General features: G+C 31.0%; 4 protein-coding genes across 6 annotated transcripts; 3 read left to right on the top strand and 1 right to left on the bottom strand.

Moving 5' to 3' along the window:
* Window positions 1-1,204: 1,204 nt before the first annotated feature.
* Window positions 1,205-5,086, bottom strand: LOC113866186 (carotenoid 9,10(9',10')-cleavage dioxygenase-like). The gene is made up of 13 exons (XM_027501070.1): window positions 4,976-5,086; window positions 4,742-4,879; window positions 4,488-4,590; window positions 3,751-4,010; window positions 2,972-3,151; window positions 2,803-2,881; window positions 2,609-2,690; window positions 2,455-2,517; window positions 2,212-2,350; window positions 1,853-2,105; window positions 1,672-1,736; window positions 1,426-1,569; window positions 1,205-1,324 (listed from the first exon to the last, which is right to left on the bottom strand). Exons 1-13 carry the CDS (start codon window positions 5,084-5,086, stop codon window positions 1,205-1,207), a joined length of 1,737 nt encoding a protein of 578 aa, XP_027356871.1.
* A 3,485-nt stretch (window positions 5,087-8,571) lies between these two features.
* Window positions 8,572-12,992, top strand: LOC113864727 (probable glycosyltransferase At5g03795). 3 transcript variants are annotated; one of them, XM_027498780.1, is made up of 6 exons: window positions 8,861-9,050; window positions 9,464-9,507; window positions 9,706-10,624; window positions 10,716-10,846; window positions 11,299-11,647; window positions 12,083-12,971. In XM_027498780.1, the coding sequence occupies exons 3-6, from the start codon at window positions 9,755-9,757 to the stop codon at window positions 12,746-12,748; spliced, it is 2,016 nt and encodes a 671-aa protein (XP_027354581.1). In that variant the 5' UTR covers window positions 8,861-9,050; window positions 9,464-9,507; window positions 9,706-9,754; the 3' UTR covers window positions 12,749-12,971. The 3 variants fall into 3 exon arrangements, with proteins under 3 accessions (XP_027354582.1, XP_027354581.1, XP_027354580.1); XM_027498781.1 differs by lacking the exons at window positions 8,861-9,050; window positions 9,464-9,507 and adding an exon at window positions 8,572-8,716; XM_027498779.1 differs by lacking the exon at window positions 9,464-9,507 and having other exon boundaries at window positions 8,863-9,050; window positions 12,083-12,992.
* Window positions 12,993-14,188: 1,196 nt separating this feature from the next.
* Window positions 14,189-18,065, top strand: LOC113865512 (probable glycosyltransferase At5g03795). Its single transcript, XM_027500114.1, has 4 exons — window positions 14,189-14,957; window positions 15,045-15,175; window positions 16,420-16,768; window positions 17,217-18,065. Exons 1-4 carry the CDS (start codon window positions 14,259-14,261, stop codon window positions 17,880-17,882), a joined length of 1,845 nt encoding a protein of 614 aa, XP_027355915.1. The 5' UTR covers window positions 14,189-14,258; the 3' UTR covers window positions 17,883-18,065.
* Window positions 18,066-19,449: 1,384 nt separating this feature from the next.
* On the top strand, window positions 19,450-23,447 carry LOC113865411. Its single transcript, XM_027499932.1, has 4 exons — window positions 19,450-19,871; window positions 20,250-20,372; window positions 20,471-20,541; window positions 22,921-23,447. The coding sequence occupies exons 1-4, from the start codon at window positions 19,704-19,706 to the stop codon at window positions 23,171-23,173; spliced, it is 615 nt and encodes a 204-aa protein (XP_027355733.1). The 5' UTR covers window positions 19,450-19,703; the 3' UTR covers window positions 23,174-23,447.
* Window positions 23,448-25,346: the final 1,899 nt, after the last annotated feature.

Here is a 25,346-nt window from a genome sequence, read left to right as displayed (position 1 = left end):
TCAATAATTTATTTGTTGAATTAATAGGAGGATATTGTAAGAAGACTTAAATGATTTCTATTTAATGTATCTAGCTTGTGAAATATTTAATATTACTATTCTTAGCTAGCTGATTAATATGTATGTGTTTTGGGAGATGATGTATTCACATTAGGTTAACTCTTTAATAATAAGTCACTATATATATATAAAAAAAAACTTAAATTAACAATTTGCGTTTGTTAATTAGTGGTTTTGAAAAGGGCTAGTTATTAGAATTAATGTGCTAAAACATGCTAACCTGGTTTAGAAGAAGAGATGACAAAATAGCCAATGAATCTCCTCAAGTTTGAATATAGCAGTTTCAACGTGTCTATTATTGTAGAGCAGAGCACAACGCAGCACCCATCACTTTGCTTTTCGAAATACAAAACATATGAAGCATTCCTTCTCCTTCAACCCAACCGCTGATATCATATTAAAATAAAATTATTTTATTTTATTTTAAAAAAATAATGTTGCGATCATGATGATGGGTGGTTGTCTTTGTGCAGCATATTTTAGCGTATTCTTTTCATGGTAAACTTTGTACCAGTAGTCCTAATCTCCTAATCCCTCTAGTTAAATGGCTAATGTTTTCATTCAAGTGAATGCCGCCTATGTTGCTGAATGTGGTGGGATTGTGATGGAAATAAAGATCAGAACCTTCTTAAAATGGTTGTGTTTCAGTTTCAGATGCATCATGAACAACAATACGTAGGTGGGGTCATTCAAGTGAGAATAAGATTTGATTACAACTGTCTACAAATGCTTCTTCATGGTGTTCGGTTTCCTTTTTCTTGGTCTGCCATGATATATGGGTTTTAAAAATTCAAATTTACCATGACAACTTAAAGCTGTCAAACAACCTCACAGATATTGTGAATTTGGTTAGTGCAATTAAAAAATCTATGGTACTTAAACCCTGTTGCCCAAATTGACAATTTTTTCTTATGTTGATTAATGATTTTTGTCAGAGGTGTGAGATGAAAGGGGAAAAGGGAGAGTAGAAAAGGAAGAAAGAAAGAAATCTGAGAGGTGATATAATGAGAGAATAAAAAATAGAATAAATATTAACGGGATGTAAGATTAATATACACGAAATATTAATGAATGATAAGGGGGAGTAATATTATTATAACCTATGCTTTCACGTAAGGCATATATGGTGATACAAATAACAGTGCTACTGTGACTGAAATGAGATTGGCATGAAAGCTCCATGAAACCCATATGGCACTCTGCGAGGCATTGTAATTTTGGCAACCGTCTCATCAGAAAACTTCTTTGTGTCGATTATATGAACCTTAAACAAAAATAAATAGGAGCTAATTAGTAATTTGTGTATGTATAATACTGTTATAATTTAGCAAGACCACACAGTAATTAATGTCAAATTCAACCCACTTCAGATGTGCTAGTATCTTCATTGTGAACAAAAGTTATGATCCAACCATCATCTTCTTCAACACCCCCATCTTTAGGGACAAAGGCAGCTCCACTGCAAAATGTATTCTTCTCAAATGTATGACATTTCACCCTTACAGGTTGCTCTTTGTCTTTCTGCTTCACAAAATCCAAGTTATGATGATAGTTGCAACCATGGAATTGGAAATTTTTTTTAGTAAAACATATAGTCAAAGCATTTTTTACCATTGAGAACTCTGCACATGATTCCTCAAAATAGAGCTTCGCTAAACCTCCATATTTTGGCACACCTAAATAACCCAATGACAAGGCTATGTTATGTAATTTTTATATATGATTATGAAATATGAAACGCTACTTATTATTCTTGAGAAGAAAAAATTAAAAAATTATTCTCTATTGTTACCTTGAGTAGAGCTTGCAATGGGATCAACTACTTGTGTGTATGCATATTTATTTTTAATACCTATCAAGTTTCCATTGATCATGGGAAAATCCATATAAACAACGTTCGTTCCACATAGATCTCTCTCCTTAACTTCTCCTGTATGCATATTTAATCTCCATTCATAACAACGAGATAACCACTCAAATTCCTCCAAGCTCGGGTCAGGTCTAGGAATTAGTGAATCAAGAGATCTGCAGCCCCTTACTACAACCTGTTGATACACGTCAAATACATTTTCAAAATTTAAGTGCAGCCCTTATGTTCATATATCTGACAAATTTGTATAGAATCTTATATATTACTTCTATTTAGCTTACCTCGTGACCATCCTCAAAAGAATTGATGATGTGAAAAGTGCAATTAGGTTCCACCTCAAACCATTTGATTGAGTTGGCATCACCATAGCGTGGCATTACTCCAATCCTCGCGTATTCCTCCTTACTAAACTTTATTAAGCTACATGTAGACAAGAGATGCTAACTAATTAACAGAATTTTTCCTTAACCGTATCATAGATTAAATTGAATGCGTGCTCTCTCATACAAAGGATATGCACTCACGAGCCTCCTTTAAGAAGTCTGTTTAGATCAATGGTTAGTGGAAAATCCAATATCACATTGTACCTGCAAAACAATATCCCACAAAATACATATTTTACAATGATGCAGGGTTCAAATAATAACTCCAAAGCAGCAAAATTATTAACATTGTTACCTCTTTGTAACACCTATTTCATGGCATAGACTGCACCTGTTTAATTTGAGATCAACTTTATGAACCAATTTCTTTCCATCAGCTGAAAAAGGATAGGAAAAGAAGCATATTTATCATGCACTACTGGAAGCAAATAATTAGTACATTTATTTTTTTAATATTTTTTTTTTTTACTTTTACAATATAGAGCATACCAGAAATAATTCCAACAACGGCAAAAGGTTTTGTTGCTGCAACCCCCAATGTAACTAGCTCTTCTGTACCTGGAGCTTTCTGTGATAGTACTTTGAAAAAGTGAGTGAGAACAATAGAGTGCTAAAAGAGAATAAGCATTGATTTGCAAATATACATATAAAGAAAAACCTTTGGATGGCTGGTAAATGGTCGATTCCAGGCTCCGTTGACATCCCAATTTTTTGAAGTTTTCAGGGTAAAGATATCAATCTCTTGAGGGATGTGATTTTCAGCAACCGAATAAAACTTCCCTGAATGCTCAAAGACATTTGTGTTGCTGATGTACTTGTTTACTTTGCCAAATCTCAACTATTAATTCCACAAGATGTAACTAAATGAGGCATGCCAAGTCATATTAACTCCTTTAGCTAGCTAGGAATGAGTCCAAAATATCGTCTAATAGTTGATTCATATTTCACATGTGAGTTTGATTGTTAGCCATATAAATGCGGGAATCGTGAGAAGAAGCATCATTCTATTTAATTTTGTATGTTTACTTGCTAATTCTAACAAGCTAGATCGTACTATCTTTTCTTGATTTGGAGACTTAAGCCCTGTTAAAATGTGCGTTACTGTCCATTAAATTTAATCATTTGATCGCTACTTATTTTAAATGTTGTATGAATCATATTGTACACAGGGAAAATATTATTATAATAAATTAATAAAATTAAAAATAAATTACATGATTATTGTTAAATTTAACCAATTTTATAAATTAAAAAATAAATATTTTCTTACATTAAATATGATTAAAATAAAAAAATTATGAAAAATTAAAATTGAATTACATAAGCAGAAAAAAAAAACTCTTAAAAACAATCTTATTTAAAATAACTCTTAACAATATTTTTGTTTAAAAAATGAAGACTCAAATTTAATAAATAGGAACAGATTAGTAAGTTAACCCAGTTTAGCAGATAAGCAGACAAAATGGCCAGTGAATCGCCTTCTATGGCCGGTAGAAACGATGGTTTGCTTCGTTGTTTCTCAAGTTTATATGTTTCGGTTTCAACGTGCTTCTTGTTGTAGAGAACTGTCCAATTCCCATTACTTGATTTTTCAAAATACAATGCATGAATCATTCCCTCTCCTTCCACCCAAATGTGTCTTGACCTCCCAAACATGGAATTTGTTGATTTCAGTCCTCCAAAAAGTGGATTTGGTCCTGTAAAATACGTACCCATTAGCACAATACCTATACGTATCTTTGAATAAGTAGCAACCATCCTTATCTGACGGTAATTGAGATTTTAGCATACTCTTAGATTAATTAATTGATCGCATCAAACAGTGACAATATATATAACAGTGTAATATGCTCAATTTTTTCAAAAAAATTGTGTGAAATTGTAAATTACACGTATTCTTTGTAGTCTTGCTTGAATTGGATAAAACTTTCTTGGGCCTGGGTTGGGTACAGTATACTTATCTATGGCTTGATGAATTTTGTTTAGTATATTACTGTACCTTGCAACCTGCGGCGTGGCTTGCGTCGTTTTCACTGTTTTATACATAACATTGTATTATGGGATCATCAAGGAAGGACAAATGCTTATGCGCTAAAGATGCCACATAGGAAGTTAGTTTATATTATCATATATTGTTGCATGAATACAAAATATATTCAAAGGAATATCCCCACCGTTTCTAACGTAGACACCTTCTGGAAAATTATATGGAATTTGTCCTTGAATGCTGCTCACAAGTATGGCTTCCCCCAATTCCTCCGCTGGAGCAAAGTTACTCTACACAAAGTAATGGAACACAATTAGTTGAAGGTATGAAAGAACGTAAGTTTGAGTGTATATGTATGCATGAGTTGGGTGCTCTGTGCAAGTCAGAATCTAGATGAGCATTAAATTAAATTACTCATTATATGTATATAGGGTACCTTACCTGAGATGGAAGCAATGGTTGGTCAATGAATTCAAAGAAGGAATCAACAAAAGCGTCAAGTAATTTAGCTGCAGTATTTGTCATAGCTTTGGGAACATCAATTTGCCAAGGGACTATAGCCAGAACTTTCTTGATTGGCTGTCCAATGAATCACACGTTCAAATAGTTTCACTTTGCAAGCAAAAGTGAAGAAAAGCAAAAACAAAGTAAAATTTGAGATAGATGTGTGTTTACCTTTAAGGCATGGAAGGGTGGAAGGTTGTTAGGTCGAGAATTGTCTGAAACATGAGAGGGTCTTTCCTGAATGGAGCAATTCACTAGGAATGCATTATATGAAGTGGCCATAGGTATTGCTTGGAGTAAGGTCATGAACTTTACTAAAATGGCATGGAAATTCAAATATATAATGTATCAAAACTAGTTCTTACAAAGTTGAATAGGAGAAGTTAGGTTCTTTGAGAACTAAAAAGAGTGGGAGAACAAAACAACTAATATCTTTATTAGTTTATAAATATATACATAAACAAACCCATCTTGGATGGTGGTTTAAATGATTTTTATTTCTTTTAAATATAAAATAATTATAACTTGCGAATATTTATATAATCAATTAATACTACTTGGTTTTCTTTGTAGAGAATTTATGTACGTTGAGTATATATAATAAATTTCTCGTATTAAAAAAGCAATTATTGCCATTTTAGTTTAGAATTTAGTGTCTAGGAATCTTTTGTCTTTTTTCATGTTTGATACCTAGAAGCGTTGTCCAGGCATAGATCCACTGGTAGGTCAAACCCTGCTTAGATCTGGCATGGGCCAATTCAGATTTACGTTATTTAAATCACAAAAAAAATAAATTATTTTAGGTGATATTATATATAATTTAGTATACAATTATAAATTATTATATTAATAAGAATTATTAAGTTTTAAATAAGAAATATTAAAAATATATTTATAATGTATTCTTACTAATTGATAGTGTAAAATTTTTTATATTGATAATATTAATATACTAAAATTATTTTTTTTTATTTATCATTTTTACCTGATTGAATTCTAAAACTACACTCTAAACACACACAAAATACCTAAAAGTATTTCCTTTTGGTATTTAAAATCTATAACCGATTGAAATACGCCTCTTTACAGAGAGATACCTAAAAGTCGCGTTTGGATGTTTAAAAACCATTACCGATTAGAAAATGCCTCTTTAAGCACTTTCTGTTTCTCTTTATTAATTTAACTTCTCAACTAATTTAATGTTTTAAATATTAGTATATTTTAAGAATTTAATCTTGATTATACAGTTATCAATGTTTAAGATTATTTTAATTTATTTAGATCTTAAATTTTCATTCTAATTATTTGATTTATAGATTTGGTATGGTTAAGTATCTATTAATTTTGCTCAAAGTCAAGCAAAGGCAAAACTGTAAAAGATAATAAAGTTTTATTTATCAAATTCTAAAGCAACTACGTTTTCAGAACTCAAATTTAAAATTATTAGTTAAGTTAGAATGATCTATTACTTACCGATCTACACTATTGATGGTGTGATTAAATATTTACTACTTAGTATTTTAATATAAAACTTTGAATAAAAAAATTAAAAACTTTTAATTTTTTATTTACAAAAAATATTTTTTCTTCTTTTTTCTTTCGGTTGCTTCTTCAACCAAATACAAAATTATACTAATTAGTAATTTAAATTACAGTTATTAGTGTTGTGCAAAAATATCCATAATATAATTAAACTATTTTTTATGACTTTTTTTTAAAATACAAAATTTAAGCTGATTAAAAACTTTACTTAAAAATAATTAGCAAGTACCACCAAAATTAATGTGTTTTAGCTTTTAACTCATTAGAATATGCCTCTCTAAACAATTAAACAAGTACCATAATCAAAAGACCATACAAAAGATAGGGTTCAGTGCATTTCAAATTTCTTGCGCAACAATTCACAAGCCAAGTTTAAGAATACCTCCCAATTATGACTAATAAGGACTTCTTCTTTTAATTTCAGTTTTTGCTGAGACTAATAACAACACCAATTTTCAAAACTTTAGCTGAGACTTTAACTATTCATTGTAACATAATAAATTCAATTTCCATTTTTAACTATTAATTTTTATGCATATTTTTCTCACATGATTACTTGTTTCTTCATTTTTGTGATATAATTTTTTAATCAATTTAAAATAATTTTTACTTCAATTATTTATTTAATTAAAGGATTATTAATTTTATTAAATTTTAATTAAAACTAAATATAATAAAATATTTGTGAATCATCATTAACACCACATTCTATCAATTAAAATATTCTTAAAGTTTTTTGAAGGCATATATTTTACTTATTTTTTATTTATAAAATATGGTAACAAAAAAATTAAAATTTTTTATATTTGCATTTATGAGTCTTGTTAAACTTGTACTTTTAAAGTACTAATTAACAAATTAAATTTTTTAAAAGTCTGTTAATAATATATAAAAATGATGAAAGTGTATTAATAATACTTTTAATTAATTAAACTTTATTATACCTTCTTACAAATTATTGTAACAATTTTTTTAATATTTTAACGGTAATAATTAATGTTTTTATATATTTATAACCACTTGTATAGCCATTAATTATTTAACATATATTTTAAGAATAAATCTAAATTTTCTTATTTTTCTATTTACAAATCTTCTTAAATCTAAAATAAAAAATTATTTTATATATTTTTTTAATAATAAATATATTTTTGTCTTATATTAAATGTCAATTAATATATATACACATATTTTAAAAACACAATTAACTTTATCAATAAATATGATAAAATTATAAATCGATTTCACTAAAATGCTTCTTCTAAAAGTGTTGAAGTTATTGCACTAATTACGTGGTAACTAATTTTAAAATTATTTTAATAGTTAGTTGACAAAAATCATCATTAATAAATATTTTTTAATATTTTAAATATTTTTACTTTTTGTGCTGATAAATATTATTAACTGAAGAAACAACTAAATACTATCTTTGTTTTTATTTATTTATTTAAAGAAAAACAATTTCACATATCAAGGAATTTAATAATTGATTTAAAAATAATTATTTAAGTTACTAATTTACTCTTAATTAATCAGTATTTTTTTTAACTTTTAAACTATTTAAATAATATAAATATTTTATATGAACAAAATGCTATTAATGAAAGAATAATAATGATAATAATAATCTTAAACTTCTATATCTAAAAAAATTAATATTTTTAAACAAATAAATAAAAAATAACTAATATTTTTATAAATTTAATTCCCGTGCTTTACATTTAATATTTATGTTATAAAGTAATAAGAAAACCAATAAAAAATAGTAATTTTGTCTTGTATTAAATATTATTTAAAAAATCTTATTTGTCTAAATACTTATATTTTAAATATTAAAAAATGTTCATTATTTTTAATTCTTATTTATTAAAAAATTACCAACTAATTATTATAATAAGTTTGTTATTATTCTAAACAAATACTTTTTTTAGCAATAACTTTAATACTGCTGCGCACGGGAACAACCCACACAAGAATTGAAGGTTTTGTTTTTGGATGGAAAGAAAAAACAGGGTAAAATAAAAATAGATAGTAATAAATATTTTGTACTTAGCTAAAGGAAAAATAAAAAGGGCGTAATAAACTTCGAATTTATGATATCCGTCAAGAGTTGAATGACAGCGTGTAAAGGCGCCTCATAGTTGTCTTTGATTTTGAAAAGTAGAGTTAATGTTTTTACTGTTCTTAATTTTTACGAGAAAGAGAAAAAAAACTGTCAAATTTGGGTGCTGATGTTGTTGCTGATGCCGTTCAGCGTAACATAGGGATCCCTCCTCATCCACTTGTTCTTTCTGTCCCAACAACACACCTTCTCTTTTGCTTCGTCACCTCAAACATCAACATAAAACAAACTCTTTCGATGCCAACCAGGTATTTGACGTTATTTTACTTCCATTTTCTATGTCCAACGTGAAAGATATTTTATTTTCTTTATGTTCCTAATAAAATTAAATAAAAATATATTTTTGACTATCTATAAATAGAGCTTCAACATGTAAAGATAAAATTTTGATAATACAGAAGAAGCTGGCTTGTTTTGTGTTTGGTTGGGCTGAAAAATGAGAGAGAGAGAGGGCAATTAACATAATATCGGAATTCAATTTTACAACTGAGGTTTCAGACTTATTAGTTAACTAGAACTTGAAGTAACTCACAGGAATCACTTCATCTTGTGTAGTCTTTGTTGAATGCTGATTGTTTGTTGGTAAAGTTATCGGTTCCTGACATGCTTTTTTATCAATTCTCATATTGTTTTTCCTGTCTTGATTCTTTGTTTTTCTTCGTTGTTTTCATGACTTCTGAAAAAGAATAAGAAGGAATTGATGTAATTTGGAACTGAATTTTTTATGCTGTGTGGGTAGCATCAGGATTAAGACATGGGTTTTGAGGTTTGACCGTGACTTAGGAAACTAGATATTTTGTTCTGTGGATTTTAATTTTTTGCGTTAATTTCCTTTTTTTCTTCTTTTCTTTTCTTTTCCCAGAATTTGTTAGGTAGCCCTTTTGCTTTTATGAATTTCTACAATTACTTTCCAAAAACCATCACACTTGTATTTGAAATTTGAGTACTAGACATGCCCAAGTTAGATTTGTGTGTAACGTATTCTTGTTTCGCAGAATTGATTCATGTGTGGAACTCTCCATCATGGTTTATTCCATTGGTATGTCTGAACTTGGCAAAATGAGTCTGGTTTACTTTACCTTCTTGCTGTTGCCATTTCTTTTCCGAGGCCATGCGTTTCAATTGGGTGAATTTGGGTTGTGAAACAACAAAAATTAACCATTTTCTTTAATGTTACAAAGTAGTTGCCTCTTTCTTAGTTCTTACTCATTCTGGGTTATTTTGGTATAATTCACAGAGTTGATATGGTAATTGGGCAGTGACGGTTGTTCAGTAAATTTAGCAAAATGGATCAAGAAATGTTGTCCTTATTTCAGCTGGAAAAAAAGAGATTGTTTTGGCTTATTGGCATTACGTTTGCAATGATTTTTTCATTCCACTATTTTGAGCTTCCTTATGGTAGCTTTCAACCCTCTGTATACTCTGCTGACACTACACCAGCATTGGATAGTGTTAGATTCCAAGTTGCAGATCCAATATCTGAGTCTCAAACATTTAACAATTTGACAAGTTTGAATCAAGCAAACTCCGCTGATGAAAATGCCCTTGAGATAGTTAATAAAACTAGGATGTCTGAAGAAAAGGACACTATTTCAATTACTGGTTTCATCTCTGACCCAGGAAAGGTATTGGACGAATTTTTAGGATTTGATGAAAATGATGAATCTTTAGGATTCAATGAAAGTCGTGAAAGTTCCATGGAAGAAACTAATTGGATATCAGACAATGGTCCTGCAACAGGACTGGCAGGAAATCTTGAACTGAGCAGTTATAACAATACTATGGCTATAAATTTGACAAAAGATGTTAATATTATATCTGCATCAGAACATAAGTCAGGAAGTTCATATGTTAAATCTCATTTCCCTACTCATGCAACAACACAGACATATTTAACTCCACCTATAAGTCATCCAACAGAAGTGAGCCCAAATATTCTACCTCGAGCGGTATCAAATGATTCTAAGGAAAATGATTCTGAGAAGGATGAGAGTTTCAGGCCATCACATGAAAATGTCAATATACAAGGCAAGAATTTTCCTATTAACAGCGTGCCTATGGATACTAAAGAAACTCAAATAGCAGTTTCGGAAGTAATAACAATTTCTGAAATGACCAAGATATTGCTGCAAAACCATGCCTCATATCGTTCCATGGTAATTTAATTTATTTTTTCTTTTCATTTTATTACTTGCAGATTCTAGCATATTCTTTTGTTCTGTTCTTATGTTTTTAACTTGTTTCTAGAGGCCAAGGTGGTCTTCCGCTGTTGATCAAGAGCTACTGCACGCCAGATCAGAGATTGAAAATGCACCAATTGTAAATGATGTTGAAAATCTTTACACTCCCCTTTTTCGAAACATTTCCACATTCAAGAGGTATCATTTGATTATTGTGGCTTTATTTTTAGTTTTGATAAATGTTCCAGAAGTACCGCCTAGAAGAAAATTCTTACTTGAAATTTACAAATGTATGGATATCTTTGTAATGACAATATGAACTCAATTTTTTATGGACAGTGAGAGACATTTGCTATTTATCATACTGATAACATGTAAGCTCAGGCTCTTTGGTTTTCTGGTTTGTAACAACAAATGTTCCTTTACATAAATATCATAGTGTTGATCAACTCATATAGAATTTAGTATAATTTATAAAAAAATGCTCAGATTTCTTGATGTTGAAGAGTCTTTTCGCTATTCATTGAAACAAAATTTTAAGAAAATGACAGATTTGAGCATGCAACAACAATATATGTAGAAAGGTTCTTTTTAATACTGCTGAGTTTTCATTTCACCTTAATATTATCCTCTGACTTTCTAATTGTCAGGAGCTATGAATTGATGGAAAAGACTCTTAAAGTGTATGTATATAAAGAAGGAGCTAAGCCCATAATGCATTCACCATATCTTTTGGGAATTTATGCTTCCGAGGGATGGTTCATGAGACTGATGGAAGCTAATAAAGAATTTGTTACTAATGACCCAAAGAAGGCCCATCTGTTTTACTTACCTTTCAGTTCTCGGATGTTAGAGGAAACCTTATACGTACAAAATTCACATAGTCACAGGAATCTGATTCAGTATCTGAATAATTATGTAGACATGATTGCCACAAAACATCGTTTCTGGAACAGAACAGGAGGTGCCGATCACTTTCTTGTTGCTTGCCATGACTGGGTATTGCTTTTCCTAGTTCTATGAATGTGTCTTTTCTGTGTCAATTTGCTAGGAGCACAAGCCATAATTGCTTCTCATTTAGAATGCATTTGGACACGCAACTTTTTAAGTGCTTATTTAGTAAGCTCTTTTTATTTAAACAGGGACTTATGTTATAAATTTAATGATGAAACTTATCTGGCTAAGGTGAAAATAACTTATTTTGATAAAATTATACCAATAAATTTATTGAAATAAACTGAAAACAACTTACCAGAGTCATAAACTGTTTTTCATAAAATATTCATTAGTTCTTTCAGACAAGCCTTAACACTTAATGCTACTAACACTTTTGTGTTATGAAATAAAAGCATGCATTGGTAAATATTCTTTTATCACATTAGTCTCCTTCATTGTATCTTCTCATAAAATATGCCTCTAAACTACACTATGCAGGCCCCTACAGAAACAAAGCAACACATGGCTAAGTGCATAAGATCCCTATGCAATTCTGATGTCAAAGTTGGTTTTGTCTTGGGAAAAGACACGTCTCTTCCCGAAACTTATGTCCGCAGTTCTCAGAATCCCACTAGAAACCTTGGTGGAAAACCAGCTTCGCAGAGGAACACCCTAGCCTTTTTTGCAGGGGGCATGCATGGTTATGTTAGGCCAATCCTGTTACAGCACTGGGAAAATAAAGATCCTGACATGAAAATCTTTGGGATACTGCCAAAGTCTAAGGGCAATAGAAACTACATCCAGTACATGAAGAGCAGCAAGTACTGCATTTGTGCAAAGGGCTATGAAGTGAACAGTCCAAGAGTTGTGGAGGCCATATTCTATGAATGTGTTCCAGTTATTATATCAGACAATTTTGTGCCTCCATTTTTTGACGTTTTGAATTGGGAGTCCTTTGCTGTTTTTGTTTTGGAGAAGGATATTCCAAATCTAAAGAGTATACTCCTTTCCATCCCTCAAAAAAGGTATCTTCAAATGCAGATGATGGTGAAAAAAGTGCAGCAGCATTTCCTTTGGCATAGGAGCCCTGTCAAGTATGATATATTTCACATGATACTTCATTCTATTTGGTACAACAGAGTGTTCACCGCAAGAACTAGATAGAAAACTTTGGAGACACGGATGGCCAGAATTGATTGAAAGAGCCTTTTATTTTTGTTAAAGAAAAAAAAACACATTTTTTTGGGGATAGACAGAGAGAATAAATAAGAATGAAGTTTATTAGATTATTTTATGTGTACATTTTTTGAGCTTTTGGTGTAAATTTAATCTGTATGTATATTTATTCTCACTTTGTCTTGAATAAATTTGTGTAATTTTAAGTAGTGTACATTTTTTTAGTCCATGTATCGAACCCTACCTTGTGCTCTTTAGAGTTTGGACTTCGGCAAAGGCATTTTCAAAACGCACAAATTACGGAAAAACGCTGCTTAAATTATTTACAGTGAATATCGTAAATGGCCTAAATGGCCCCTGAAAAATTTTTACAGACCTAATTTTGTCTTCGAAAAAATAAAAATCATCAAATAGTTCTTAAAAATTTAATCTTCAGAACATGTTAATTCTTCTATTAAAATACTCATGTTTAACTTAATAAAACTCTTTATTTGAGTTACTAAACAGTTGAGATGACATTATTAATTTTTATTCAATAAAATAATTTTTAGAAACTTATTTTGTTTTAGTCAGATTATCTCTAAAAGTTAACTTTAATATTTAGAAATATGTAAGCTGACTTCAATAATTTTTGTTTAAAGAACTAATTTAGTTTTTTAAAAATATTTCATAAAATGAAAATTGCATATGTCATCTTAACTAAGTAATACCTTATAAAAGATATGCAATTTTCAATCGAGAAATTAATCTTTCTCATGAAAAAAAAAAAACTATTTAGTGACCAAATTAACTCTTGTTAAATATTTTAAAAACTAATTTCAATATTTACTCAATTATTTGTTAATAAAACCATAATGTAAAAAACACAGCGGTCCATTAGAGATTTAAAAAGTGTGCAATTTCACGTTATAAAGTTCGGATAGTCTTGGACTTATTCGTTGGCCGGTTCCTAAATTTACTCCAATCTTCGATTACTCTGTTCCTTCCTTCCATTTCACTGACATGTTAGATCCTTTCCCTGTTCGATAAGTTAAGAAAGAGACCGTCACAGACGCAAATCTCAATACCTACGTATGTCCTTTGTCGGTACATTAGTTTGTCCTATGATTCCGTTACACCTTACTTCTCTGTTTTCCTAACCAAATGAACCACCCAATGCCTCTCCTTATCGTAAAATTGTCTCTTTTATCTTCCCATTGAAAACCCACACAAAATTTATTGACTTTTCTTGGTTCATCTCAATGGGTTTGCTTCAATTACTTCTCCTGATCTCTCTAGAGGTGAGAATTTAGCGTGTTAGCTGCTGCATTCGGCGATCTTTTGTAACGATGGTCACTCCCTATAATAAAGATTGAATCTTGATCATGAATTTGCTTCACAAAGGTGTCGGTTATACTTGGGAAATTGTTGTTTTGAAGCGTTTGATGATGGGTGTTCAATGAAGTTTATGTCTCTGGTTCCCCCAGTTAAGTGTTGGTCACGTTTCTGAGGTTGTGACATGGATCCAGGATTTAGATTTCTGTGTCAAGCAGAAACAAGGAGGTTAATTTCAATCTTGGGGATAACAGTGGCTATAGTTTTAGTGGTTCAGTATTCGGAACTTCCAAATAGTAAATTCCTATCTTCTCTTACTGCTACAATTACTAGTTTCACAATGGATACATCTTTGGCTAATTCTAAAGTGGAAAGAAATAATAATAATAATAATATGCACCTAAATGGTTCAAATTCAAGTTCTACTCGTGCACATGAAGAGATAGCTATTAGTCCTCAGGCTTCCCTCTTAGAACATGGTGTAGTAGTTCACAATGGAAGAGATTCAATCACTGCCTCTGCACCAAAGAAAGCTAAAGGACTTGACAGTGTTGTGGTTAATTTGGCATCACAAGAATCTGCTTCTTCCGTGCTTTCACCTCAGCCTATGGCGCCATTGCCGTACAGAACATCCTTAGATTCAGAAACGGATTCGAGAAGTCCCATGATATCTGTCACTCCCAATGCAACTTCATTGAAATCAGATACAACTGATCCAGTTTACAAGGATGGAAACTTTGGTCCTTTGCAAGGAAGTAACTTGACATTCCATAATGATAAGCCAGTGACTACAAAGAATCCCAAAAAGAAGCCTTCTAAAGTAGTTTCAATATCCGAGATGAACTTACTTTTGCAGCATAATCATGCTTCTTCCCAGCAAGTGGTATGTTTTAGATGATGGATCATATGTGCAAGTACAGATTGAATTACATGATTAGATTTCTAACTCATTATGTTGATAATTTTGTAGAAGCCAACTAGGTCTTCAGCTGTTGATCTGGAAGTATTGCATGTAAAATCAGAGATTTTAAATGCACCTATAATTATGAATGATTCTAGACTTTACTCAGCTTTATACAGGAATGTCTCCATGTTCAGAAGGTATGATAATAATAATTATTTTTCAATGCATGGATTCTACTCTTGATCCAAACCACTGCAGTATGGTTGAATTGCCAAGATTCTGATTGAATTATTTTATTATTCTGACTTATCAACTGCTTATTTCTAAGGAGGGAACTGAATCTAATAGTATGATTAAAGTTCAAATACAACTGTATAGACACAAAGTTTTATAAATGATGATTCTGATTTACGTGCACCATTTCCAATGGGTTCTTCACCTGTATAGAGCTGAGTTAGATAATTAAGCATTTGGAGTTTTCACTTGGTCGTATTTGGTTTCTGTGAAATAATAGTTATTAAAAAAAAAAAAACCGTGTCATTACTGAGCTAGGTGTTTTTCCATGTCATATTCAACAAATTAAATTAAATAACAGAATATATGGCATATACAAAGATATGTAAACATCGTGTTTTGTTGGACTCAGGAATTAGAAACACAAAACAATGACTGTATTACAGAAACAATTTGGTTTAATTACTAGATTTGCAGTACAAGCACTCAGTACAAGAGTTTCCCCATACAAGAAGTATTCTCTTCAATAAACAGCAAATAACAAACCACATTCTGAATAATCCACCCCCATGCTTAGTATACACATAACCATAACGCAATTACCGTCCAACCCACAAGTGATAGAAATAACTTCCAAATAAACCACACATAAGTGTTCAGCACAAAAATAATAAAAGGTTAAATTATGTTTTTGTTCCCTTATAAATATCATAATTTTTTCTTTAATCCCTCATTTTCTAGACATTTATAATTGAATCCTTATAATTTTTTTTTACATTGTAGTGCCTCTAAATATCACCAGTCTTCCATTTGATCCCTCATTTTTTAGAGCTACATAAGCACTAAATGGGCAAAATAAATGAAGCTTAACAGGGGGATACATGGCAACAAAAATTTTTTAGAACAATTTAACAAATTTTTAAAAATGAGAGACCAAATGAAAAAATCATGATATTTTCAGGGATCAAAAACATAATTTAGTCTAATAAAATTAACTACTGGCATATTTTCAAAATATTATGGCCTTCCGTGGGTCTATCATGCTATTCTTTGGAAAGAGCATATAAAACCAAACTTAGATACGAAGATTCTGTTTACATATTCTTTAATTATTATGTATGTATTTCTCTGCCCCCTGTAAGTTTGAGTATCTTAAATCTTGTGTGCATATCCTTCCTAAAAGATATCCAACTAATCATGTCTACAGGAGTTATGAACTAATGGAGAAGATGCTCAAAGTCTACATCTACCAGGATGGAGACAGACCAATCTTCCATGAGCCCTTACTGGATGGAATATATGCATCTGAAGGATGGTTTATGAAATCAATGGAAGCAAACAAACAGTTTGTCACTGAAGACCCTGCGAAGGCTCACTTGTTTTACATACCTTTCAGTTCAAGATTGTTGCAGCAAACTCTCTATGTACGTAATTCACACAAACGTTCAAACTTAATTGAGTACATGAAAAATTATGTGGACATGATTGCTGGAAAGTATCCTTTCTGGAACAGAACTTCTGGAGCAGATCACTTTGTTGTTGCTTGCCATGATTGGGTATGATTCTTTATGTTCATGCAAATTATCATCAATGCATTTTCTGCCTCTTCTCCTGTCCTTATAACAAACTTCCCCCAATTGTCTTGGAGCAATTTATGATGAAGAATATGGTATGTGTTTGTGTTCCTTGTCCTTATTTTCTTAGTATGTATTTGGATTCATGTTAAAAATTTGGTAATCCGTGAGGAACTAAACGTGAATTGAAATATGCTATGAGATTGCAATCTGTAACGTTGTTTCACTCTTATAATGGGAAACCTCCCTTGATGTAAACTGTAAAATATAACTATTTGCATTATTGAGTTGTGGCAAATAGAAATTCCTGCTGTTCATAAATTGTTAATCATGGACTATAGTATACCATTATGATTGAATCATTAATTTCTGTGGAAGCAGTCTCACCAGTAATTGAGTGGAAGAGTATTTAACAAGCACACTTTCTCAGGCTCCTGCAGAAACAAGAGGGCGCATGCTTAACTGCATCAGAGCCCTCTGCAATGCTGACATTGAAGTAGGATTCAAGATAGGCAAGGATGTTTCTCTTCCAGAAACATATATAAGGTCAATTGAGAATCCTGTCAAAAATATAGGGGGCAACCCTCCTTCTCAGAGGCCTATCCTGGCCTTTTTTGCAGGCGGATTGCACGGTTATGTTCGGCCTATTCTGTTGAAACATTGGGAGAACAAAGAACCTGACATGAAAATATCTGGTCCTTTGCCACATGTCAGGGGTAATGCAAACTATCTTGAGCTCATGAAGAGCAGCAGATACTGTATCTGTGCAAGAGGTCATGAAGTTAATAGTCCGCGTGTGGTAGAGGCTATATTCTATCAGTGCATTCCTGTTATCATATCTGACAATTTTATTCCTCCTCTCTTTGAAGTTTTGAACTGGGAATCTTTTGCTGTGTTTCTGATGGAAAGAGACATCCCTAATTTGAGGAACATACTGCTTTCAATCTCTGAAGAAAGGTACTTAGAGATGCATAAGAGGGTGAAAAAGGTACAGGAGCATTTTCTGTGGCATGCTGAGCCTGTAAAGTATGACTTGTTTCATATGCTTCTTCATTCAATTTGGTACAATAGACTTTTCCAAATAAGCCAGACATGATCATGTATCAATTTTGTAGAAAACTTATTTTGTAGAATTGATAACTTGATGATGTTAGTTAGATTGCATGAGTTAACAATATGATTAAAGAAAAAGTTTATTGATTCTAGAGGGTCATATCTATCCCTTGAAAAAAGAAAGCATAAGCATATAATTGTTTGGTTGTGTTGTGAAATCGTGATGATCTTTGTCTTCAAAACTTGTTGAGGAAATTGACCAAAGTGTAGAAGTGCTTATCATGTGACATCAGAATTCAGAAGAGAAAATCACTTATTTAAAAAAAGGCAAGAAATTGGCCCTCCTTATGGGAAGCAGAAGCAAGAGCAAGAGCAAGAGCGTTTGGCAAAATTGTTGTATAATAAATGAAGCTGATATTCCCCCTGTTCTCGCTGATTTACAAAAGGTGACAAAATGCTCCTTTTATAAGCACTTTTACTGCTTAAATAATGGCTTTGATGTTTTGAAAACTTTCTCCATTCAAAGATTTAAAAATATGTGTAATGCACATGAAACTCGTTAGTTTCTTTTCTTTTTTTTTTTTCCAATTTAATGCGATGCATTTAACTGTCAGATGCAGAAGTTTTATGAGTTTTAAATTAATGAATGAAATTTTCATTTATCTGTAAGTACTATGCGCATTCTATAAAAAAAAAACATTCAAATATAGCTAAAATATAAAAATATGAACTAAAAATATTTAGGACTTATTCAAAAATAAAAATGAAATTAAAGTATAAAAATACATATATCTGAATCTTTCAATCTCAAAAGTTACTTAATAAAATATTGTTTTATAAACATACTGCTATGTTTAATATTAATTGAAGAATTTTAATCATTTATTACAAATATTAAAGAAAATAGAGATATCTTTCAAGTAAAAAAGTATTTAAAAAATTGTGTAATTTGATATAAAAACTAAGAATACATGTTCACCAAAGAAAAAGGCACATAATTACAGCTGAAGGAGAATGTATATAAAATTTATTCTACCTTCAAGAATAAAAACTAAATTTGTTATATGCTGATAAATTTTATCCGAGACTCAACTTTTTCAGCCATTAATTTTTAAAGTTTTTGTGCATGATAGAATCATTAGAGTAATAAATTATAAATATATTACTACTATTTACGATTAACTGTTTTAAATGAGAATTTTGTTAACTAACATTTTAAGAAAAAGGATTAAACATAAAAAATAACCTTTTAATTAAAAATCGCATTGAAATGTATATCAAATTACAAAGTTAAAAATATTATTACAGTTTTAATAAAAAAAAAGTGGCTTTAAATTTTTTTAATGAGTATCCGAAGAGAATTTATTAATATTTTTCTTTAACTAGTTAAGAATTATCTCAATTAATTATATACATGTTACTTTAACCCACTTAATCACATACTTAAAATTTACACACGCGAATTGGATCATTTTCTTACTATACAGGTTTTGGGTCACACGCCACACGTGTTCGGACCACCGTACGTGAAAATCAGTGAAAACAAACAATGTTTGAGGAAGTAAAGAACATCCTAACAAGATGTGGTCCCCACCCAAGCATCACTCTCTGTTCCCTAAAAAAACTTCACCTTCTTTCCAAGATCCAAACCCAGCAGGACCTTGTGTTCATCTGATTTCTCACATCGCGCCCCCTTTTGCTTTTACTTTCGAATTTACCATCTTTTTCTCTTTGGGTAATCTTCACAAAGGCAAAGTTGATGAAATGAACATGTAATTGAGTATCAAATGAATTGGGTCAATCGGATTCGGATCTAATTTATAGGCTTTAGAAGATAACTGGTTAAGGATTGTTCAGTTCTGTTATGGCAACAGAGACCAAAAGCTCTACGGTGAGGCTCAAGCCAAGTGCCCAAGATGTCTCTTCCAAACCCAAGATTGAATCTTTGGCTCTCAAGAAGAAGGTGGACACCTCAACCAGACACCCACCTGATTCTAAGATGAAACCCGTTACCACTGTCACCAAATCTGAGGTATCATAAATAAAAACCCCAACTTTCTGAATTATTGGATTGAATCCTTATTGGCTGATTGGGTGGTTTGAACTTTGACTTCTGGGGTTCTTAATTCATCTGCTGATTTGCGTTGACTGTTAATTTTAATTTTTACCAACACTGCTGCTTCTTAAGGGAATCGGGTTCAGACTTCCCGGATAGTTTCCAATGGATAAATTCTTGCTGATTTGATAGGAGAACTTGCATTGATTTTCCTTACATTAGTATTCAATTGTTTTTATTTTCCTTAAGAAAACTATGGAGTCATCAAGCATTTCTTAGCTCAATTTAAATGTGTTTGTTTCAGTTATGAGGGTTGTAACTTGTTATTTTATTCTACTTTGCATAAACTTGAAGGTTAAATCAAAACCGACATCGACATCGTCATCCAAAGCAGTAACAAAGACAACAACTACTATCAAAATAAGAGAGAAGAAAGTCTATAGTCTGCCTGGTCAGAAACATGATCCTCCCGAACAGGTTCTGAATATATCTCAGTTGATTCCTGGAACTCACTAACCTGTATCTACATATGGTAATCAGCTTGTGATTTTTTCCTTAATGCGTTTTGTTGACAGAAAGAACCCCTAAGGGTTTTCTACGAGTCATTGTCAAAACAGATACCAACAAGTGAAATGGCAGAATTTTGGTGAGTTTTCTTTCAACCTTGCAGTTGTTAACCATCCATTTTCACTTCTACAAAATGAGCATACATAGCTCTATAAACAAGTCTTAAATCTTAATAACGTCTAAAAAGTTTGCTGTAAATTCATTCATTCATTCATTCTGGTTAGGTTTTATTTTGAAGTCATATCCATTTCAAGCTATCTTATATTTTGGGGTTTTATGAGCCATGTCGCTTGAACCATTCTCTGGACAGTTCTGATTCAATATTCCAAATATTTGTAAAAGCAATTGCCATACACAATTGATTTATAATCACAAACAACTCTTGATGTTTTCTCTAGTTTAACCATTGAATACAAAAATTTGTATTCAATGAATAACATCTTCAATAATTTTTTCATTATTTTCTAGAATTGATTCTAAGTAATTGAACTTAGAAATACGTGGTATTACATTATCTACAATTTTAACTTTTAGGACATAATTATCATCTTGTTTCTCATTAAACTTGCAATGCATATATTATGTTTTACTTTTATTCAAGAAAAAATTCTTAGATTTAGGCTTCATTACAAATGTTCTGTTTTAATTAATCCAATTAATATTTTGTATCATTGACACCAAGTTGCTTTAATTGCTTTATAAATAAGCTTGTACTGTAAATTGATAAGTGACTTTGGTTTTAAAAAATGCTATGGTCTCCATTTGTATCAGTAGCTCATTACTTCCCCCATTCATGTTTAATATTTGCTGCATGGTAATAAAGTATGTTGGAAGTTGGCACATTTGCCACTTCTTTGTTCCTCTTCATTTCATAAAGATCAACATTTGTTGTAGAAGAACCACAAGCATCTGTTTACATGACAAATTTGTTTCCTTAGATTGAAAAATATTATCATTAGAGAAGTAATTAATATAAATACATTCTCATGTCTTGATATGTAAATAACTTGTTAAACACTTATTCAATAAATTCTTCTAAGTACAAAGGTTACTCATAAGCTTAACTTGGAAACGTATCCAAACAAACTAAAAAGAGTTATAGAAAGGTCATTGGTCACTTCCATAAGGTCAAATAGTTTCTTTGAAATACCTCCCAGAACATTAAGCTTTTGGAAACCAAATGATCTAGAGGCTGATCTTTGCCACCTTCATTTTTTAAACAAAAAGTTGAATTTCAAGACAAGGTAATTTGGGCTTGTGCATTTTCCACACTTCAAGCCCAAAAGACCCTTACTTGAGGGCTATGTCAGAGATGTATTATAAAATCATTCATCTATTTTTATCTAATATTTTCTGCTTTTGAAAATGTTGGTTTATGACATTTACAAAAATGTTTTCTCCGTTGGACAATTCCTATTTTTCCAAACCAAAAGGGATTGACATGCCTTGAAGAACTGGGAGGGTTATCTATATATTTGACCAAGGAACCAATATTGATTGTCTGTCTGTACTTCAATCGAAATCGATTATGCTAGAACTAAAATTTTTTCGATTCCGTCCAACGTACTTAAGTTATTTTAAAAATAAAATGAAAGTTGTTAATTATCATATCCAAAATTGATTGTAGGTGCGTGAATGCCAATTCAAACATGCCCTGAGCCGATGTGTGCGAGGCAGGAAACTTAGTTTCACAATATTCTTAGTTCTGCAATGACGTTTTCCTAAAGTTAAAAAATCGCTTTCAACCATTAGAGATACAAACAGACATATAATTGTTATTGTATACTCAGAATTAGTTGAAGTTTGGATAATTCTTCTGAAAATGAGTTTTTTACAGTATTTGAGGATGATTAAGCGAGTATTTAAAAGAACTAACGAAAATAACTTAAAAATATCATAAGTTATTTTTAACTTATTTCAATAACTTTCTTTGTACAATTGATCAATATATTCTGAAAAATCTTCACTTCATCATGCGACGCCTTTATTGCCTATATACTCCTACTCCTTATTTAAGGATATTTTAGTAAGCAACAACTTTAAAAGTATTTTAACAAATCCAAAATTATAATTTGACGACCTATTCTTTTTAAAAACTGAGTCTGAGTATTGTAGAAAGCATCTATAACTTGTTAGTATTTTGATTTAATCTCCCATAGCAAAATTTTCAGGGAAATATTGATCTCATCTTCTCCAATGCTTCGGCAGGTATAGTATTTGTCAGTTGTTTTTTATAGTACTAGTAGCAGGGGCCAGTTTGATTCTTTCAGCATTACCGATTTAAGCAATAGAATCAGTGTATGAGTCTTGAGCTGACCAAGTCGTTTTCAATATACAACTTACTCTAGAATCAGTGTATTTAATTGTAGTCTTCTACTGCCATTTTCTGAATTTTGTTGTGGATTAAATCTTTGTCAGAAACAGCAAAGTAATGCATATACATACCTCAAATGTGCAGGTTAATGGACCATGGTTTGCTGTCTCCTGAAAGAGCTAAGAAAGCATTTGAGAAGAAGTATAGGAAGCAAAAGGAGCTTCGGACAGGAACTCCGACTCCTGTTAAGGTATCAAAGCCACCTACTAAGACTGAAACTTCACAGAAACAGACATCAAAGAACGGTGATATCAAAGCCAAGAAAAGAATTGTCCATGAGAGTGATGACGACGACGACGATGATGATTTTGTTTTAAGTCATAAAAGAAGAAAATAGTAAGAAGGAAAGCCTCATGGTGTTAATTTAACATGGGGAAAAACAGAAAAGGGTAAAGAATAAAAGAGGAAGAAACGTTGCAAGACAACACAACAATTGTTAGATTAAAACATTCTTCATGTTTTAATTTATAGAAACAATAAGGTACATGCAATTTACGTGTCTCTGGCAATCTACATTATGATACGGAAACTGCTTCCCTCTGTTACCTTAGTACCTTGAGATTGACAAACATATTTTACATCACAGTTTGACTAGCTCTTCTTTCTTCTTACATTTAAATATATAACATTACCCTTTTATTTTATGTCTTTGGTTGGTTCCTTCTCCCTAGTGCCTAATAATCTGGTTGAGCTTTCTGATTAGCATGAGCAGCTTTGATGGGCTCTCTGCATAATTTGTGAAAAATGATAACATATTAGATATGATCCATACACATACCAAATATTTGTATTGCATCAACGGCTAGGATATGTGAAAATGAAGAATGAAGATGTCTTTATCTTAATGCAATTCTCCTTAAAAGGGAGAAATTTTTGCACTGGTAAGAACTAACATTTGTCTATTATCTTGGCCAATCTCCACATAAAGTGTAACCATTTTACAATTTGCATAATAAATCGAAGCAATAATATTCTTTTTAAATGAGAATTCGATAATAATTCAACTATTAGAACTTACTACGAAAGTGACTTTTTTAATTAATTACATGATTTTGTTTAATCTAAAATCTTGACAATTTATTTATGATTGAATAATTTAAATTTATCTTTCTTATTTTCATATAGAAATAGCATTCTCGGTAAGTACATCTCCACGCGGCACACATATATTCCATTATTCTTCTTTCTCTCAATTTTATGTTCTTTTATTGATTTAATCATCGTCGTAATGTAATAACTGATGTGATAGGAAATAAAAAAAAATTAAGATATGTGAAAAGAAATTTAAAAAAATATTTTCAAAAACATACTACCACCAGAAATGAAATATTACATATGTTCCTATTTTTTTTGTTTAGATAAAAGAAAAAATTGTTTCTATTTATCTATCCATAGAGAATTTAAACAATATTAATTGTTATTCTTTCTTTAGTGTTCTTTTGTTTATATAATATTGAGTAGTTTAAGAGTAAAAAATTAACTAATGAGTAAAGGATAAATTAGTAAATTTAGCAATTAATTTCAGTAAAATAATTAAATTTTTTGTTTGTATAATTTTTCTCTCTGCAAGCAAATAAATAGAAATGGAGATAGGATTACACCATTGCAATCATTTCTTTTATATTTGTGATTTAATACACATGATGCAGTCCCCAAGATTGAACTGCATTTTTGCAACAGATAAATGCATTAGAAGACCTACCCACATTGGATGCACCATTGATGCCTTCTCTTTTATGACTTGTAGATAATTGTCAATATCTTTGACTACAGGGTAGAAGCTCGTTAATTACAATACAAATTCAGACGCCACAAGGTACAATTAAGTTACATATATAGTGATAGGAAATTAGGAAGCATTTGTATGAAAAGTAAGCTGATTTTTAGATTTAGAAGTCCAAACAGGCAACCCATTATTAAGTACACAGTTTTTGAACCCGAATAATTTAAAAGCTACTCTTTCCAAAGCCTTGATCCGGGGTGGAATCCAAGTTTAGGGGTCCTTAATTTCCTAGCCCAGAATTCTTTGGTTACACTTGTTTTCCCCTTTTAGCTTTTTTTTATGTCATTTCAATATTTTTTCTCTTTTCTGTTTATATAGGATTCCCAATTAGGATTGACTGTCTCCACTCTAAATAAATAATAAATTTTTATTAAAAATTATAAGAATGGGTGTATATTTTAATATAAAAAAATTACTTTTGATTCTTTAACTAGTGCTTTTTATTCTTTCAACATTTTTCTAACTATGATATACTTATTCGTGTATTATACTTATTTTAACACGCTAATCTTGGTTCGATCATGCTCTCAATAAATGCACATCATAATCAAGTCCTTGAAAATAAAGAGAAATTATATGTTTTGAAGACTCGATCTAAAAATCCTCAGCCTTGGCCACTTGGGGTAGTTGAAATGATTGAGATGGGGTAGGGACTGAGTATAAAGTTATAAGCTCAAGTTCTAAAAGAATCTCTTATGCATACATGACAAATGTTTTTGAAGAGTGA

The sequence above is a fragment of the Abrus precatorius genome, unplaced genomic scaffold (assembly GCF_003935025.1).
Source record: "Abrus precatorius isolate BTA unplaced genomic scaffold, Abrus_2018 Scaffold4, whole genome shotgun sequence".
Classification (NCBI taxonomy): domain Eukaryota; kingdom Viridiplantae; phylum Streptophyta; class Magnoliopsida; order Fabales; family Fabaceae; genus Abrus; species Abrus precatorius.
Note: the sequence above shows the minus strand (reverse complement) of the source record. Positions and strands in the feature narration are given on the sequence as shown.

Bases quoted from the DNA above. Each gene is read 5' to 3' on its own strand.
- LOC113866186 (XM_027501070.1), bottom strand. From the start codon at position 5,086: ATGGCCACTTCATATAATGCATTCCTAGTGAATTGCTCCATTCAGGAA. The intron at 4,011-4,487 runs GTGGGGATATTC...CGTATTTTACAG, and splicing joins AGGTGTCTACGTTAGAAACG to GACCAAATCCACTTTTTGGA. The intron at 2,882-2,971 runs GTTTTTCTTTAT...GTACTATCACAG, and splicing joins CATTTACCAGCCATCCAAAG to AAAGCTCCAGGTACAGAAGA.
- LOC113864727 (XM_027498779.1), top strand. From the start codon at position 9,755: ATGGATCAAGAAATGTTGTCCTTATTTCAGCTGGAAAAAAAGAGATTG. The intron at 10,847-11,298 runs GTATCATTTGAT...TCTAATTGTCAG, and splicing joins AACATTTCCACATTCAAGAG to GAGCTATGAATTGATGGAAA. The intron at 11,648-12,082 runs GTATTGCTTTTC...TACACTATGCAG, and splicing joins TTGTTGCTTGCCATGACTGG to GCCCCTACAGAAACAAAGCA.
- LOC113865512 (XM_027500114.1), top strand. From the start codon at position 14,259: ATGGATCCAGGATTTAGATTTCTGTGTCAAGCAGAAACAAGGAGGTTA. The intron at 14,958-15,044 runs GTATGTTTTAGA...ATAATTTTGTAG, and splicing joins ATGCTTCTTCCCAGCAAGTG to AAGCCAACTAGGTCTTCAGC. The intron at 16,769-17,216 runs GTATGATTCTTT...ACACTTTCTCAG, and splicing joins TTGTTGCTTGCCATGATTGG to GCTCCTGCAGAAACAAGAGG.
- LOC113865411 (XM_027499932.1), top strand. From the start codon at position 19,704: ATGGCAACAGAGACCAAAAGCTCTACGGTGAGGCTCAAGCCAAGTGCC. The intron at 20,373-20,470 runs GTTCTGAATATA...TTTTGTTGACAG, and splicing joins AACATGATCCTCCCGAACAG to AAAGAACCCCTAAGGGTTTT. The intron at 20,542-22,920 runs GTGAGTTTTCTT...TCAAATGTGCAG, and splicing joins AGTGAAATGGCAGAATTTTG to GTTAATGGACCATGGTTTGC.